At 41.6% G+C, this 19,551-nt stretch overlaps 1 protein-coding gene across 6 annotated transcripts in view; it reads left to right on the forward strand.

The window, feature by feature from the left end:
• Window positions 1–19,551, forward strand: part of e4f1 (E4F transcription factor 1) — a 32,778-nt gene that overhangs the window by 3,146 nt on the left and 10,081 nt on the right. For 3 of the 6 annotated variants that reach the window (XM_078417883.1, XM_078417881.1, XM_078417884.1), the window contains exons 2-9: window positions 2,023–2,177; window positions 2,875–2,965; window positions 4,557–4,759; window positions 5,227–5,347; window positions 5,957–6,130; window positions 7,934–8,130; window positions 13,499–13,702; window positions 16,222–16,327. In XM_078417883.1, the coding sequence (XP_078274009.1) occupies window positions 2,023–2,177; window positions 2,875–2,965; window positions 4,557–4,759; window positions 5,227–5,347; window positions 5,957–6,130; window positions 7,934–8,130; window positions 13,499–13,702; window positions 16,222–16,327 (1,251 nt within the window). The remainder of the gene's footprint in view (window positions 1–2,022; window positions 2,178–2,874; window positions 2,966–4,556; window positions 4,760–5,226; window positions 5,348–5,956; window positions 6,131–7,933; window positions 8,131–13,498; window positions 13,703–16,221; window positions 16,328–19,551) is intronic. The other 3 variants (XM_078417885.1, XM_078417882.1, XM_078417886.1) reach the window with 2 other exon arrangements.

A 19,551-nucleotide genomic window follows, 5' to 3' on the forward strand; every position in this document is an offset into this window, starting at 1 on the left:
ATGGCAAGACCCTTAACATTGATATTTAGAAGGATCTTGGTTTCCAATCCCATAGGTCCCTGAAAGTGGCAGCACAAATAAAGTGGTAAAGAAGACGTATGGTGTGCTTGCCTTTGTGTATTGAGTATAATAGTCAGGAAGTCATGTTGCAGTTTTGTAAAACTGATTAGACTGCATTTGGAGTATTGTGTGCAGTCCTGGTTGTTCTATTAAAGGAACGATATGGAGGCTTGGAGAGGGCACAAAAGAGATTTTTTCAGAATATTACTTGGATTAGAGAGTATTAGTTAAAACGAGAAGTTGCCCAAATTTGAATTATTTACTCTACAGCATCAGAGGTTGAGGGGAGACCTGATAGCAATATATAAATTTTGCGAAGCGATATAGGGGAAAATAATCAGAAACATTTTCCAAGGATGGAAATGTCAGACTAGAGGGCATAGTTTTAAAGCATGAGGGGGAAGTTTAAAGGAGATGTGTAGAGCGTTGTATTTTTTTACAGAGAGTGGTGGGTGCCTGGAACATGCTGCCTAGATTGGTGGTGGAAGCAGATATGATCATGGCATTTCAGAGAGATATCTTGTGTCTCCTTTCTGGCCTCCTGATTTCCTTTTTCAGCGTACTTTGCTATCCTTTATACTTCTTAAGGGCTTCAATTGATCCCAGCTGCCAACACCTGACAAATTCTCTCATGATTCAATTTTCCCAGTATCTATTTACTCTATGATTTTTGGAGGGACAGTACATAATTGGTTTCTCGTTTTATCTCTATCACATGCGCTCCTCCCCATCCCCCTCTAAAATTAATTGCATAGGAGCAGCGACTATTTTACTGTCTTCATGTAATCATCCTATGAGAGCAAAGAGTTCATAAGACATAGGAGCAGAATTAGGCCATTCGATCCATTGAGTCGGCTACGTCATTTAATCATGGCTGATCTATCTTTCCCTCTCAACCCCATTCTCCCTTCTCCCTATAATCATTGACAACCTTACTAATTAAGAACCATCAATCTCTGCTTTAAAAATAACGAAAGACTCGGCCTCTACAGCCATCTGTGGCATTCCACAGATTCGCCACCCTCTGGCTAAAGAAATTCCTCCTCATCAGATTTCTAAAGGTATGTCCTTTATTCTGAGGCTCCCTCCTTTGGTTCTAGACCCCCTTCCATTAGTGGAAACATCCTCTCCACATTCACTCTATCTAGGCCTTTCATTATTTGGTAAGTTTTAATGAGATCCCCATCATCTTTCTAAACTCCAGTGTGAGGAGGTCCAGATAAGTCAAAGACTTATACGTTAACCCAATCGTGCCTGACATCATTCTCATAAACCTCTGGCACCCCTTTCAATGCCAGCACATCCCCATGTTCTCATGTCCACAAACTGCTCTCAATATTCCAAATGTGGTGTGACCAGTGCTCTAAAAAGCCTCAGCATCCACACTTTTATATTCTAGTCCTCTCAAAATGAATGCCAACATTACATTTGCCTTTCTTACTACAGATTCAACCTCTAAATTAACCTTTTGGGAATCCTCCACCAGCATTCCCAAGTCCCTTTGCACCTCTAATTTCTGAATCCTCTCCCCATTTAGAAAATAGTATATGCCTTTATTCCCACTATCAAAGTGCATGACAGTGCACTTTGCTACACTATTTTATCTGCCACTTCTTTGCCCACTCTCCCAACCTATCCAAGTCCTTCTATAGGTTCCCTGCTTCGTCTGTACTACCTGTCCCCATCCACCTATCTTTGTATCATCCACAAACTTGCCATAAAACCATAAATTCCATCATCCAAATCATTAATATACAACATGAAAAGTAACGGACCCAACGCCGACTTTTGCCAAACACCATGAGCACCGGCAGCCAATTCCAGCATTCAGTTGGATAATAAATTGTCTGTTCCTCTGTTTTTCTTCATTTATTCCTTTTTGCTTATCAAAAACATTGGTTTCATTTGAGTAATGTTGGGTGACACCTTCTGGATATGTTAACTTTGTGCTCTTTCTTATAGAAGAACATGATGTTCATAAATGTGGTCGATGTCAGGCAGAATTTTGCAGCCTCGATGGGTTCATTACTCACAAATTGCAGAAAGCATGCCAGCGGATCCAGGCTCCATCCACAGGTGGTCCTGAGCATCTCCATGTCAGCCAGGCAGTCTTTGAGGTAGCTGTTGCTTGTCCTGTGTGTTGGTGCCTTGGATAGAATCTCTCCATGTACTTGGCATTTTGTTGTTCTTGCTGGGTTTTTTTAAATTCCTTTCACTAATGACTTCCCTTCCTGAGTCCTGCCCATCAGCACTTCATTGACTTGCATCACAGTTGCAACAGTCTTAAGAATGTGATCTGAGGTCATCTAATTTCTTTGCAAATTACAATTTAATTTGTCTCCTTATTCCTGCGTGTTTGTCAATCCGTCTCCATCTACCCATCTCATTTTTACTCCCCATCCGCTCATTCCAGCTTACAGCTATTGCCCACCACCTCAATCCAATCCTTTGCTCTCCTGTTACCTGTTCCCAGAAGTGTCTTTTCCCTCTTCCGCCCACCCCTCCTCTTTTCTCCTTCCTTCCCCTTCCCCCATCCCTCTCTCCTCTCCCTTCCCCAACTCCTCTTTCTGTTAAATCTATGAATGCAAATAATAAAAAAATAGAATTATTGCCTGTCTTTGGCTGGGTTTGTTGGTTAGTCTCCCTCCTTGGATCCCAGGGAAAGGAATTACCAGGTAGGAGACATCATGTTGAAGATTTATGTTATTCACCTTTCCAGCTGCAACTTCCAAATGTAAATCATTTGTGTAACTGCAACAGATTTTGCCAGCTTGGCATCTCGTATGTTTTCCATCCTCTCCTCTGTGCTTTCAGGAATCCGTCTCCTTGGACTCAGCAATCACTCTTTCACAGTTGGTTGTGGCTTCCCTACCACAACACGACACAAACAGCAAATCACACTCGGGTAAGGCAGCATTGGAAAAAAGCTTAATATTTATTTTACAGTCTCCTTGTCAAGTGGAGAGATGCTGCTTTGAAATCAAAACCACTTATCTTCCTGGGCATTATTGCTGGCATCAGACACTCTCAAATGAGGTACGGTGTGCAGAAAAAAAATGCTGGAAAAACTCAGCGGGTCAAGCAGCATGAAAGGAATAGTCTTTTGCATCAGAAACCTGAAACGCCAACTACAGGTGCTGCCTGATGTACTCCTCCAGATTCTAACATCTGCATTCTCTTGTATCTCTGCTGTTTGACATGTGTCCAGCTACGAGTGAAACTCACAGCAAAGGGTCCCCTTAATCTTTTAAAATCCACTGAGAAGAGTGCTTCACAAGCACTCCTTTTTTTAATGGATTGGCTAATTAGAACATATTGAAGTACAGTACAGGAACTGGCCCTTTGGCCCACAGTGTCTTCGGCGAACATGATGCCAAGTTAGGCCAGTCTCCTCTGCTTGCACGTGATCCCTATCCCTCCATTCTCTGCATATCTATGTGCCTGTCCAAAATGCCTCAATTGTATCTGCCTCCACCACTACCCCAGGCATTATATTCCAGACACCCACCACTCTGTGTTTATTAAAAAAAACTTGCCTTGCACATCTCCTATAATCTCTGCCCCTCTCTCTTTAAAGCCATGCCCTCTTTGACATTTCCACCCTAGGAAAAAGATTGAGCGTTTACACTATGCTATTCATAATTTAATATACTTCTATTAGGTGTCCTCTCGGCCTCCGACACACCAACAAAAATAATCCAGAGTTGTCCAATCTCTCATTATTGCAAGCATCCTGTAGTCCCGGCAGCATTCTGCACCCATTCTAAATCATCCACACCTTTCCTGTGTAATTGGACAACAGCTGCACACAATACTCCAATTGCGGCCTTACCAAAGTCCCATAAAACTATTAACGTAACTCTTGTACAACATTCTACACTGTCCGTAACTCCATCAGTTTTGGTATTATCTGCAAACATACTAACCAACCATCTACATTTACGTCCAGGTAATTTTCTCACACAGTAGAGGTCCCAGCATAGATCTCTGAGGAACTCCACTGGTCACAGACTGCCAGCCAGAATAACATCCTTCCGTTGTGTTCTATTAGTAAGTCAGTTCTGAATCCAGATGACCACTGTGGATTCCATGAATCTTGATTTTCTGGATCAGCCTATCTTGAAGGACTTTATCAAATGCCTTCCAAGAATCCATGTAGACAACATCCACTACCCTATGCTCATAGCTCACCTTTGTCACCTCGTCATCAAAACTCGAATCAAGTTAGTAAGGCATGACCTGCTGTGAGCAAAGCCCAGTTGATTGTCTGTAGTTGGTCCTTTTTCTTCCAAATGTGAGTAAATCCTACCCCTGAGAATTCTCACCAGTAGCTTCCCAACTGCTAACGAATCACATCTATCTTGCTTTCTCAAGGCTGTCAGCTGCATCCTTCTCAAGTCAGTGCAGTAATGTGCCTGTCTCAGGATGTGTGGCTGTGCCATCTCAGGTCAGTGCAATGGTGCATTTTACCATCTAAGTTGTGATTATGATTCCAGATGATGGGAGTACCAAGGAATGTCAGATCTCAGAAGAGCAATTCTGTGAATACACCCAGTTGCAGCAGAGTGAACAACTCACCAATGAAGAAGCTGATAGTCAGAAGAACTTTGAGGAAGAGGCTGAAAAGAACAGTTATGAGATGGTTCTGACTGACGAAGGGCGATTCATGTGTCAAGTCTGTGAAAAGACCTTCAAAACGGTCAGTTTGATCCCCAAGACTTTGAGAGTGATGGCAATTGCAAACTAAATGGTAATAAAACTACAATCATTAATAAAATGTAAAGTTGAGTATTTTGTTATAGAAAGTTAGTTTAAAAATAATCAAGTGAAATGTTTTTTTAAGCACAAAGTAGACAAACATTCTCCATTTACAGCACATGAGAGAACTGCTAAACCGTGCAGCCAGGAATCTGTCCTGAAAGTATTTAGGAGACAGATGCTTTGAAAAGTGGGGGGTGTAAAGGTTCTGGACACGCACTCAGTTAAAGGGCTCTATTACAGTTTTAATTAACAACCTTGTGGATTTGCAACATTAGTATAGTTAATGGGATTTAATTTCTGCTGTGTCTAATATCAGTTCAGAAGTTCAAGCTGGAGTGTGTTATTTGTGTGTAACTGAATCCGCCAGCCTTGAGCCTTTCAGAGGATCTGATGCTGTACTTGCAGGCTGTCATCCTAAAGGCACACATGGTTACCCATAGTGACAAGAAGCCTTTCAAATGCAAGATATGTGGGATGGCTTTCAGAACCAAGGGATCTTTAGTTAGACACAATCGACGACACACAGGTGAGAAACACATCTGAGGCGAATGTTCTGGCTCGTACACATTTTGCATTTCATTAAGCAAGAAGCACCCTGTTCTTTTTCCTTTGTACCATCAGCTATTTGAAACTTTCGGTATGTTGTATGTGACTGAATTTTCTTTTTCCCTGAACTTGACTGAGATGCTACTGCAGCTGTGGTGAATTAAACAGGTGGCCCAATGTTAATTGCACCTGTACTAATATTAATCCAGTTTAATAACATTGTGGTGCTCATTAGCTTCTGAAAAGATTTATAACTTTGCTGTATCCCCCTTTTTTCGCACTTTTTCTCACTTGCCTCAAGTCTCAGTATATCATCACCTCTGACCGTAATCAATATGTAATCAATAAGAGTGACTTCATTACATTATGCAGTTTACTGCATGAGTAGGCTGAGTTTTGTAAAGCTGAGCTTGTTTTAGTTTTGTTAGTTTGACAGCTTGTGTTAGTGCAATCATAGGTGAAATAATATTGCATGATTTAGCCATTGAACTCTTGAGAAAGAGAGTGAATGTCCAGCATATTAGCTTGCTTTGGAAGGATTGCTGAAGTTTTCTTTGGAGGTTTAAGCAGCTGTAATGTTGTTTCACAGATGAGCGGCCGTATAAGTGCCGGATGTGTGGGGTGAGTTTTCGGGAATCTGGAGCACTCACTCGCCATCTGAAGGCCATCACTCCTTGTACAGAGAAAGTGAAGTTCCAGCAGATGAAATTAATTTCAACAACCAGCCAAGATGAATCGGTGAATAAACCTGAAACTGAAGAAGGTATGGCACAGATCAAATGCATTATATTACATATTATCCATTTGAAATTTTGGCCATGGTCACCGCATTGGATAAAGACTGTTTATAAAATAGGTTAAGGCAAGACACAGTGATTCAGGCCAGTGAATCATGCAGGCTCAAATTAGTTTCCAGCTGAGGGTACTAGAATGTTAGCATTTACCTTAAGGGGACTGGAACCAAAGGGATTAAAGTATTTTTTTACAGCTGAATTAAATATTGGTGAGACCTGCCAATAAGGAAATTTTGGCATGAGGTCATAGATACTACATGGGACCACCAAGTCACATTTCAATCATTCAATTTTACATTAATCCTACCCTAATTCATTTTATTTTCTCCTGCATTCTATCAGCTCCCCCAACATCCAACCACTCAAGTAACAGGGGCAACTTATAGTAGCCAGTTAACATACTGACTGAACATCTATGGTATCTGTGAGGAACCCGGTGTATCCAGATACAATCTAGGGTCGCAGGGAGAATATGTAAACTCCATACAGAAGCACTAAAGGTTAGGATTGAACCGGAGTTGCTGTAGTTCTGAGCCTGCAACTCTACTGACTGTGGCAAGGTGCTGCCTGCTGCACTGTGGTCATGGTGTTGGGACCTAAGGAGTTGATTCAAAAGGACAGGTTGCATATCAGGCAATTAATGAGAAAGTAAGGATAGATGCTATATCAGTTGTTGGGTGGAAATCCAGAACAGGGGGCATTGGAAATTTGGAGACCATTTGGGAATAATATCAGGAAGCTCTCCTCAAAACAACATGGAAATCTGGAATTATCTTCCTTCCCAAGGGTATCAGTACTGGGGTGCAGTAATAGGATTATGCCACTTGAAATTTTGAAAATTGAGATTTATAATTTGTTCAGGAGAGTAATCAGGATTACACAAGCAAGGCATGTAGATGGAGGTTAGATAGAAATCAGCCTGGTGTAGTTGAATAATGAAATGGGTATGGAGAACATCAACGGACTCCCTCTGCCACGTCCTTTTCTGTCTTCCAGTCTTATCAATGATAAACAGGTTCTATTTTAAATTTGCTCATGGGATACAGCAGTATTAGCAAGCTCCACATTTCTCTTTGTAATTGCCCTTAAGATGGTAGTTGCGAACCTTTGCTTGTTTTGTTAAATTGTTCCAGTGAGCTATAAAGACTTAACAGAGTTGTTGTGAATCAAGAATTAAGTATAGGGCAGTCTGAGTGGGGATGACAGATTTCTTTCCCTTAAGGACGTTATTGAAATCAATGGGTTTTCAAAAGTCACGGTTTCATTGCTGATTGGAGCTATTTTTTCCAAATGTTTTTTTTTAACTGCCTGATTTAAATTCCCCATGTGCCACAGTGAACCTGATCCCATGTGTCTGGATTATTTGACTTGTGATGTATCCATTATGCCTAATTCCCCTGAACAAAAACAGTCAAGGAGGAAAGGAAATAAATTGATTGTCAATGAGCCCTTAGTGGCAGCTGGTGGATAGCCACTTCGCAGTTGAATTTAGTAATAATTACAAATATAAAAATTGCAGTTAACTACACTCCTATTCAAATTTTAGATTTGTTGTTTATTGATTAGACAGCATATATACAGAAACTAATATTTTTAATTTTAAAAAAAAATGCTTTCTTTGTAATAATGGATGGGGCAATTGCTGATGGGTTGGCTGCCTGTGGTCGTGTATTCCATATCACCAATCGGCAAAATAGTGGGCTAGGCTTTGTAGTTGTTAAAATAGTGGTTGTAGGTTTGTGTGAAGTAACACTTGCATTTGTTTTCTACAGCTAATCTTTGTTATCTTACAGTAAATAAACAGATAGAAGATAAACCGATAGAAGAGTTGGTTTCGACAGCAGTACCAGAGTCTCCAGAAACAACAGCAGTGATCAGTGTGCTTACGAATTCTGAAGAAAGCATTGAGGAAGTGCAGGTTCATAATGTGAGCCAAGCTCTAGATTCTGAAGCTACAAAGAGACTGCAGGTAAATTATCAGCAACACACCCAGGTACCTTGGGTCAGAAATGGTCAAAAATGTCATCTTTAAAGAATTAAATCATACAGAAAAGAAAGGGTTTTTTTTCTATAAAATATGTTGAACAATACACAAAACCTCATAGTTTAGGATTTAATTTAGCCAGAAATAAAGAAATGTAACAGGCCCATAATTCCATGTTGTATCTCCTTTCATAAACAGGCAAGTAACTGACCACATTTCAAACCTTTGGCATAATTTTAAAATAGATTGCCACACGTGTTTCTACAATTTCCTGCGTAGTGATTTCTGTATTTGAATTGAGCATTCTGATTTTTTGTTTAAATATCCCATTAATTTTTTTAATTTGTTCCTAGAAAGAGATGTCTTCCTCATCATCTTCTGTTATCCCTGAAACATTTTTTTACAATCCTTTGGAGGCAAACAACTTATTCAGCAGAATTACTGTCTTACCTTGAAGGTTCAGGGTTCAAGTCTCCGTTCAGACACTTGAGAATATAAATCAAGAATGGTATTCCTTTGCAGTATTCAGGAATGTATGTGGTCAGAAGTTTCATTTTTCAGAAAGGACATTAAACCAAAGGTCATAATAGATGCAAAATATACGACGGCATAATTTTGAGGATAATTCTTTTCAATTTTTTCCCATAGATAACACAATTAAATCAGATTATCTGGTCATTATCACATTACTGTACAAGCGATGATTGTCACTTACAAAATTCCTTATTGACTGCCACATTTTAATGAAATTGCAGTTGTGAAAGATTCTATGTATAAAAAAAAAGCAAAGTACAAAATGGTTGACTTCATTGCATATCTTCCTTGAGCTAACCTTTTAACCTTTAAACTTTTATAAAAAAGCTTTAGAAGCTTTTCTTGTAACCTAATAAATATTGAATACACTGACTTTTAATTTGAACTAGATGGGCGTGTACCAGTTGGGCCCGAACCTCTCCTGTGGGTCCGGCAACCCCCGTTGGGTCCAAACCTCTCCTGCGGGCCCGGCAACTCTCCCCCAACTGACGACCCGTGGACCAGTTGTCGGCAGGGGAGTCTTCCTCGGGGACGGGCAAGGGGGGAGAGGGAAGGGGAGAGGGCCCGGGTGACCATCGCGGTTGCCAGCAGCAGGAGAGTTCTCCTCCCCTGACTCCCACCACTCCCGTAACTCAGGCGTGTCGCACCCCACTCCGAGCGGCAACCCTCCCCAACTGCGCACGCACGGATCCGGTGTCCATCTTATGTATTAGTTCAACAGGCCCCAACTGCGCAGGCGCGGTCCTGTTGGGTTCCCATTGTGAAGTCGAACACGGCTGACGGGCAGGGAAAGTGGAAAAGGGATTTATTAAAGTTTAAAAAGTGGTTTTTAAAATTTAAAAAGTGAATAACTTTTAAAATATAACAAACATTTGAACCGCAGGCCAATGGTGAGTAAGGTGGGCCTAAAATTGTTGTGCTATTGTGTACCGTTTTGGCTGTATTTCGGGTACGTACAACCCGACAACTGACAAACAAACAAGATGAGAGTTTTAGTTGAGTTTAGTTCAGTTCATCTTGTTTGTTGAACTGTTTGTTACAAAATCCAATTTATAATCTTGAAAACGCAAATCATGACAATGCTGAATTTCATGGGCAGAACAGTGGAAGAAAGTCAGGGAAGCTGCACCAATGCAGGAGAGGTTTGGGCCCAACGGGTCCACTTGATCTAGTATATAAACATAGCACAAAAAGTAAGGAAATTTGTGTTTGGTAGATTATTTCTTTGTTGTAACAATGCTTCTTGGCAATAAATCTTATACCGTTGGAAAGCCTGTTTATTTCCCTTTTAAATGGTGCCACATTTGTAAGGAACATGCATTTGTGGGATGAGCAGCAGAGCTGAGTATGTGGGTTGCGCCCATGAAAAATCTGCCAAATCTCTGCCAATGCCAAACAGCTTATTCTGCCATTGACTCTTGTTCGGTGTTGTTTGGTGGATTGGATGATTGAAGTATTGGCAATTTAACAATTTATTCATTTAATAAATAGGAGCCTCAGTAGCGTGTGGAAGAACCATACACAGCCACAACAGCCTGGCACCTCCTCCTCATGCTGGTCACCAGCCTGGTCACACACTGTTGTGGGATGGCATCCCATTCTTCAACCAGCATTTGTCGCAAGTCAGCCAACGTGGTTGTGTTGGTCACTCTGGCACGAACAGCACACCCAAGCTGATCCCACAGGTGTTCAATGGGGTTGAGGTCAGGACTGCTGGCAGGCCATTCCATCCTCTCCACTCCCAAATTCTGGAGGTAGTCTCTGAGAAACCCTGCTCTGTGGGGGCGAGCATTGTCATCTTGGAGGATAGAGTTCGGTCCCAGACTGTGGAGATATGGGATTGCCACTGGTTGCAGAATCTCATCTCGATATCTCTCTGCATTGAGATTGCCTCCAATGATGACAAGCCTCGTTTTTCCAGTGAGGGAGATGCCGCCCCACACCATCACACTGCCTCCACCAAAAGATGTTACTCTATCGGTGCAGCAATCAGCATAGCGTTCTCCGCGTCTTCTCCACACTATGACCCTATGATCCAACTGCCGTAGGCAGAATCTGGACTCATCGCTGAACATAACGTTCCTCCACATGTTCAGGTTCCAGTGCACGTGTTGCCGATACCAGCACAAATGGGCCTGACGGTGAAGGGCAGTCATGGCAGGCCTCCCGGCAGCCCTATGAGACCGGAGATCGGCTGCGTGCAGTCTGTTCCGACTTGTCTGGGCAGAGAGCCGTCGGCCATATCGCCCTGCAAACCTTGACTGCAAATCTGTAGAAGACAGCCTACGGTTCCTAAGTGCTGACAGGGTGAGGAAACGGTCTTCTTCGGGTGTCGTTTTCTTGGGACGCCCACTTCGCGGCCTGTCTCTGACATCCCCCGTTATATGGAACTTGGCCTTCACTTTGGAGATGGTACTAGGGCTCACTCCAAATAATGCTGCAACTTGGTTTTGCGGAACACCAGCTTGAAGTTGCCCTATTGCACGGGCCCTATCCAGATCAGTCAAACGTGGCATGCCGATTCTTGGAGCAGACACCTACTGACCACTGTAGCAGGACCCATGCTCACAGATGCTGCCAATCAGGTGCCAATCAGGCACCTGATTGTCAGCACCTGGGGGTACCAGAAGCTCAAAACAAGAGTCAATAGCAACAGCAGAATAAACTGTTTGGCATTGGCAGAGAAGATTTTGCAAATTTTTCATGGGCGCAACCCATATACTCAGCTCTGCTGCTCATCCCACAAATGCATGTTCCTTACAAATGTGGCACCATTTAAAAGGGAAATAAACAGGCTTTCCAACGGTATAAGATTTATTGCCAAGAAGCATTGTTACAACAAAGAAATAATCTACCAAACACAAATGTCCTTACTTTTTGTGCTATGTTTATATATCATCTCATCTCTTCCGGCTCTCTGCCCCCTAAAGCCTCCAACCTTATCATTCCCCAGCCCCGCACGGCCCGCTTTTATCATTTCCCCAAAATCCACAAACAGAACTGTCCTGGCAGACCCATTGTTTCTGCCTGTTCATGTCCTACTGAATTAATTTCCACCTACCCCGACTCCATCCTATCCCCCTGGTCTGATCCCTCCCTACCTATGTCCAAGACACCTCACATGCACTCTGTCTCATTAACTTCCGTTTTCCAGGCCCCCATTCCCTCATCTTTACACTGGATGTCCAGTCACTCGACACCTCCATCCCCCACTCAGAGGGTCTTAAAGCCCTCTGTTTCTTCCTCCACCGCAGAACCAGCCAATTTCCATCTACCAATACGCTCCTCCGCCTAGCAGAGCAGGTCCTTACCCTCAACAACTTCTCCTTTGACTCTTCCCACTTCCTCCAAACCCAACCCTATGTGCACTCGCATGGGCCCTAGCTATGCCTGCCTCATTGTAGGGTATGTCAAACAATCCCTGTTCCAGGCGTACACTGACCCTATCCCCGAACTCTACCTTCTCTACATTGATGACTGCATTGGTGCTACCTCTTGTACCCATGCAGAACTCACTGACTTCATCAATTTCACCACTAATTTCCATCCTGCTCTTAAATATACTTGGACCATCTCCGACATCTCCCTACCGTTTCTGAATCTCACTATCTCCATCACAGGAGACAGACTAGTGACCGACATCTACTACAAACCCACTGACTCCCATAGCTATCTTGACTGCACTTCTTCCCACCCTGTTTCCTGTAAAAACTATCCCCTGCTCCCAATTCCTCCGTCTACGCCGCATCTGCGCCCGGGATGAGGTGTTCCATACTAGAGCATCGGTGATGTCCTAATGGAAACTTCTTCCATTATAGATGAGGCTCTGACTAGGGTCTCCTCAATATCCTGTAACTTCACTCTTACTCCCCTCTCCCTATTCGTAACAAGGATGGAGTCCACCTTGTCCTCACCTTCCACCCCATCAGCCGTCGCATACAACAAATTATCCTCCAACATTTCCGCCATCGCCAACGGGATCCCACCACTGGCCACATCTTCCCATCTCGACCCCTTTCTGCTTTCCACAGAGACCGTTCCCTCCGAAACTCCCTGGTCCACTCGTCCCCACCCAAATCCCCTCCCCAGGTACTTTCCCCTGCAACCGCAGGAGATGCAACACCTGTCCCTTTACCTCCCCCCCTCGACTCCATCCAAGGACCCAAACAGTCTTTCCAGGTGAGGCAGAGGTTCACCTGCACGTCCTCCAACCTCATCTATTGTATCCACTGTTCCAGATGTCAACTTCTCTACATCGGCGAGACCAAGAGCAAGCTCGACGATCGTTTCGCTGTGCACCTCCGCTTAGTCCGTCTCCACCAACCTGACCTCCCGGTGGCTCAGCACTTCAACTCTTCTATTCCTAATCTGACCCTCTCTGTCCTGGGCCTCCTCCATTGGCAGTTTACTCCCCAACAGTTTGAACATTGACTTCTCCCACTTCAGGTAGTCCCTGCTTCCCCTCTCTAACCCCTCCCCCTTCCCAGTTCTCCTACTAGTCTTCCTGTCTCCGACTACACCCTATCTTTCTCCCACCCCCTCCCCTGACATCAGTCTGAAGAAGGGTCTCGATCCGAATCGTCATCCATTCCTTCTCTCCTGAGATGCTGCCTGACCCGCTAAGTTACTCCAGCATTTTGTGTCGGCCTTCGATTTAAACCAGCATCTGCAGTTATTTTCCGACACTATTGATCAATAAATCATATGTGTTAAAGGAAGACCTAACTGAAGTTGGGAATCAGAAGAATACTTTGACTCAAATGTTCATATTTCTTTTAATAAAGCAGAGACAATGATCAATATTGTTTTCTTTGTCTAGTCACCTGTTTCTACGGATCTGGCTCCAGAGGAGACGACCAATGAGAATCTGATCTGTCAGGCCATGAGGAATTCTGGGATTGTCATTGAAACTGTGACCATCGGAGATTCCCAGAAATCCATTGAAGAATCTCAGTTGAGTGCTGAGGAAGGAAGTGAAGAGGATGCTCTGGAGGACAGTGTTGTGATGGAAGATGATGATACGGTACCTTTTTAGTTTCCCACTTTAATCCAGAGTTGTCAATTGGAGTTTGGATGTGTGGGTTTCCCCTTCATCACCATCTCTACTCTCCCCATCTCCACCAGATCAATGATCCAATTTCTGAGTGTGGATGGTGTTTGGATGGTGGCAACAGTGTGGTCTCTGTGTGGATGGTGGCAATTAATTTATCAATGGTCTGGATGAATAATCTGTAGACATGACTTCAAATCCCACCAAAGCAAGGGAATTTAATGATTGTGAAATTTAAATAAGTGACCATGAAGCTAAGGTACAGTTGTAAAAGCCAGTACCCTGCTATAGGAAGGATGTTGTTAAGCTGGAAAGAGTGCAGAGAAGAATTACGAAGATATTGTCAGGGCATGAGCGGCAGAGCTATAGGGAGAGGTTGGGCAGGCTAGGGCTATATTCCTTAGAGCAGGGGCCTCCAAACTTCTCAGCATGAGGGCCACATTATATATTTGGCACATTTTTGGAACAAATAAAGAAAAGTCAGTTTTATAAATTTAATGAGGTTTATATGGCAACAAATAAATAATATTCAATTTTTTAAAAGAGCTTGAAATATTGGAATATATATATACCGTAGGTATACAATTATTTATAAACCCCAAAAAATACAGTGACCACCAGCGGGCATGCAGAAAGTATAGAAATATCATAGGCTATAATGATGGAGTGACCACATGTGTGTCACCATCGCAGTGACTCACGGGTGGGCACTCCGCTAAGAAATCATTAAAATGTAAAATAATTATTAAGTCGGCAGCTGCATACAAGCCCTCAACTTGATAGCCTACCTGACATGTAAGTACTGCCGCCGAGATCGGCCCTGAAGACCAGAGAACCGAGGAGGAGGGAGCTGCTGGCGACGACGGACAAGATGAGTAGGCCAGTAGGAGAGGGTTAATGCCTCCAGCGCCTACAAGGTCGGCTGCAGAAGGGTTTTCCTCCGGGACAAGGAGGTGGTCGGTCGGGCGAGGAGAGGGACGTCGATCAACGGGCCGAGCCAGTCGAGGGCGACGGAGGAGGTCCTGCAGCAGCCTGGGGCTCGCCTGGATCGGGAGCAGCTCGAGTACATTCAGCGCGCGGACCTGACTTTGGACTTTTTGGCAACGGCCGGCGCCACAATATGATGACTCGTGCATGTGTGATCTATGCTAAAATAATTCCACTGCACGTGACAATAAAGCACCATTCATAGAGGCTGCTAAAAAAAACATTTCCACGCTACCACAGAACCCGCAGCACGGAACCTGCTTGCGGCGGGCCGGATAAAATCTCGTGGTGGTCCATAGTTTGGAGACCGCTGCCTTAGAGTGCAGGTGGATGAGGGGTGATCTTATAGAGGTGTATGAGATCACAAGGGGAATAGATAAGGTGAATGCAGAGTCTTTTATACAGAGTAATTAATTGGTTTGCTCCTTCAGATGGAGATGAGAATTTATTTTACCTGAAAAGAGGTGAATCTGTAATATTTGCTGTCTTGCAAGAAAGTTAAGGCCAAATAACTCCAGAAGGAGTTGAATATAGTCCTGATGGCTAACAACATCATGATATGGCGAGAAAGCAGGCCCAGTCTCCTGACTGAATATTCGGTCATGATTGTGAAAAAGGCAGAGGTCAAATACATGTTGATCATCAACTCTATCCATGCTAATACCATTTGCTAATCCTCATCTGTATCCAACTATTACTTGCCAAGATTTGTCCTGCCTCCACCTCTTTTTTAAAAAACCTTTCTCGTTCCCTTCCCTTCCCCCCCCCCCAACAATCAGTCTAAAGGGCCCCAAACCAAAACACCACCTGTCCATGGCTTCAAGATGCTGCCTGACCTGCTGAGTTACTCCAGCACTTTGTGTTCTACATAGGGAGATATGTGTGTTCTTTTCCAGGCCTTGACCTTGAGTAGAGAATCTGGAAGTTATTCACATTTTACAGAAATGTCCTTATTCAATTAGATTTTCTTCCTTGTATCTGTATGCCGTAATCCAGTTATAAAACTGAGGATTCCTCTGTTTCCTTTCACCAAATCCCTCCTGTGCGTTGATGGAAAGAGCTTTGATCTCCACTTAGTACCTTGCCCAGGGAAAATGATGTGACTTAGGAATCTGATGGTCAGTTACAATTTATACTTACTATTTATTCATGAGACATAAGTGCACTGGTAAACCAACCATTTATTTCCCATCTCTAATTGCTCTTGAACTAAATTGTTTGCTTGTCCATTTCAGAGAACAATTAAAAGTCAACTTTATTGTAGCAAGTCCGAAATTATATTTGCATCAACCAGATAAAATTTCCAACAACTGACTTCTTGCATAAATTCAATTAGCAAAACAGGTTATTTTTAAACACTAATTCTGTAGTTTCATGGCTGGAGTATCTGATGTTCCTATGTTTCTAGATCTTTCACCTGCATTCTGGATTAGGAGTCTAGTAATATAACCACCATGCTACTGTTCTGTATTTTGTGAACTGCCTATTAAATCTTTTGTATGCAGGCAGACTTAAAAAGTGATAGCAACTGCAAACAGTTCAAGTGCCCTCACTGCAATCGAGTGTTCCGTGGATCTAGCTATTTGCGCCTGCATATTAAAGCCCATTTGGGTAAGTGAACAAAGTACACAAGTTACCAACTCATCTCAGTCTCTTGATTGGGTACAATAACAAGAATTTGCATTTAAATGATGCAGTACATTTGATGTGGTGAAATCCTCCACAGGAGCATTATGTCAAAACATTGATTCTGTGATGTATAAGAAACCAGATTCCGAGGAGTGTAAAATGTTTGGAGGATCGCCAAATTCTTTTGATCAATGAGATTGATAAAGGCTGGATGCTGTATACATAGATTTTAGTAAGGCTTTTTAATAAATTCCGTCATGGTTGGCTAATCCAGAAGATTAAGATGTACGGGATTCACAATGACTTGGTCTTATGGATTTCAAAACAGGTTTATTCATAGAAGACCAAACCACCTCCCACTGGTCAAATCCCACCACAGCTCATTATTTATGACAGTTTGTGCTGGATTGCCTGTCACCAAGCATTTATGTCACTGTCTGATAACTAGGTATTCAGACATCAAACACCGGTTAAATGCAATGATGTAAATATTTGGTGAAGCAAGAAGCAAAATACCTGGATCAGGCAAGCATTGTGAAGAAACCCTGGATAAGCTAGACTTGTATCCAATGGAATCATTTGGAAGAGTGAACGGGAATGATTAAAATATATACAATCTTGAGGGTTCTTGACAACAAATGTGGGATATTGGGGAGGATTTTTTCTCTTGTGGGAGAATCTAGAACTAGAATCACTATTGTAAAGGGTAATCCATTGAAACATGAGAAGCAATGGTAATTTTTTTTTTCTTAGTGGTCTCTTTTAAACCGAATCTTTGATACCAATCATTCACTGCATTGGATCCCCTGCTACCCCAGTGTCTGATACTGAGTATTTATTTCATTGGGGTTTCCCAGAACTCAGTGAATTTTGAACAACATCATCCAATGTCTTCACTATCTCCATAACTGCTAGCTTTAAAACCCTCCGTTGAGGGCCACTGGGTCCTGGTGAGTTCTCTGCCTTTAGTCCCATTATTTTTTTTCAATGTCATCCCTCACAATAGGAATTGTTGCAAGCTCTTCCATGCTATTTGAAAGTAGCCCATCTGTTATCTAGGATATTGGCAGTGTTCACCATGATGACCTAATGCAAGGTATTGGTTTAACTTATCTGACATTCCTTTGTTTCATGTTATTAAATCTTCCACCCCTCAATTACTTTAGCTATCTTTTTTTTTAACATATGTGTAGAAATACTTGTTTCCTTTGTTTTTACGTGCAAGTTTTCTCATAATTAATTTTCTTCCTGACAAACTTTTCAGTCGCTATGGCCTACCCATATTCTTAAACTGTGGCCCTTGTTCTGGACTCCCCCAACATTGGGAACATGTTTCCTGCCTCTAACGTGTCCAACCCCTTAATAATCTTATATGTTTCGATAAGATCCCCTCCTATCCTTCTAAATTCCAGTGTATACAAGCCTAATTGCTCCAGTCTTTCAACATATGACCTGTTTGGAAACGTTCAGTCCTCCAGTTTGATTTTACACTGGTACGCCAGTATTTGGCATTGAACATTTGCTGCATTGGTGCCCCAGGTTGATCGTGATTACTAGTGAATCAATGCAGTGATTCTGCATGATACACATTGAGTGAGATGCCTTTCAGGATGGACCAGCATGTGTTCTGGACATCTTTACTCTGCTTTGGTTTTCAGTTGGACATTATATAAAATTTAAATGTGCTTCAGACGACAAGTCTATGCTAACTCTATGAGAATGAAAAATTGTACTAGAGTGCAAGTTGTTGTCAATTATACCTCTGTTATATATCTTTTTATTGGAGATAGGTACATCTTTACAGTCATACATTTTTAAATTGATAATATTGTCAATTATTATTATATTGTCTCCAATACCAATACCTTTTGCCCCTTTTTTTTTATTTTTTTAAACTAAATAGAACTAAAGAAATAGATGAAGTAAGAAAAGAAAAGAGAGAGAAGAAAAATAAAAACAAAAACAAACAAAACAAAAAAAAATAAAAAATTAATAAGGATAAGGAAAAAGTTAGTTAAAGAAGAATGGAAAAATTTATTAAAATAACAAAAACTTCATTCGAGATATATTCGTACATTTCAAAGTATAGCATTTCATCCATTCTTTAGTCCGAGTGCTAGTCAGGTTCCTGTGCTGAACTATTCTGACCCTTTAAGTAATCAATAAAAGGAGACCATGTTCCAATGAATAATTCCTGTTTGTCCAACAGGAAAAATCTGATTCTTTCCACGTTTAAGGTCTCCGTCATTTCTATAATCCACATTTTGATTGTGGGGGCCGTAGGTCCTTTCCAAAATTTTAGAATTAATTTTTTTCCTGTTATTAAACTATAATCAATAAAGTTTCTTTGTGTTGTTCTAAATGTTTGATTTGATTCTAATATTCCAAGTATAATTAATTTTGGATCTGGGTCCAATTGTGTGCTGGTTACTTTAGATATTATACTAAAAATATTTACCCAGAATTTTTTAATTTTTATACAGTTTGCAAACATATGCGATAATGTAGCTTCTAAATGTTGACATTTATCACATTTAGGTGAGATATGTTGGAAAATTTTATGTAGTTGTGTTTTTGAATAGTGTAACCTATGTATTACTTTAAATTGTATTAGAGAATGTCTGGCGTTTAGTGAACACTGATGTATATGTTGCAAACTTTCTTCCCAAGTATCTTTCGTTATTACTTGGTTTAATTCTTTTTCCCATTTTTGTCTGTATAAGTCCGTGGAAGGAATGTCACTGTCTAATAAGATATTATATATATAAGATATTAATTTTTCTGTATTAGGATGTTTGTTCCAACATTCATCAAGAATTTCTGAATTTCTAATTCGAAAATTTTGGGAGTTCGCTTTTACATAATCTCTAAGTTGAAGATATCTGAAATAATCATTTCCACGAAGACCATAAGTCTGTTGCAACTCCTTAAATGTCAGAAAGGTGCCTTCCTTATAAAGTTGTCCCATATTTTTAATTCCATAATTCTTCCATTGTGTAAAACCCCCGTCTACCCATGAAGGCTTAAACAAAGGATTATTCACAATTGGAAGAAAAAGTGATAAATTATCTAATTTTAATGTCTTTTTTAATTGTTTCCAAATTCGTATAGCACTAAATATTATAGGGTTTCCCCTATAAATTTTTTTGTTTAATTTAGACGTAGCAAATAATATCGAACCGATATCAAAAGGTAAACAATCTTCC

This window comes from Rhinoraja longicauda, chromosome 21 (assembly GCF_053455715.1).
Source record: "Rhinoraja longicauda isolate Sanriku21f chromosome 21, sRhiLon1.1, whole genome shotgun sequence".
NCBI lineage: Eukaryota > Metazoa > Chordata > Chondrichthyes > Rajiformes > Arhynchobatidae > Rhinoraja > Rhinoraja longicauda.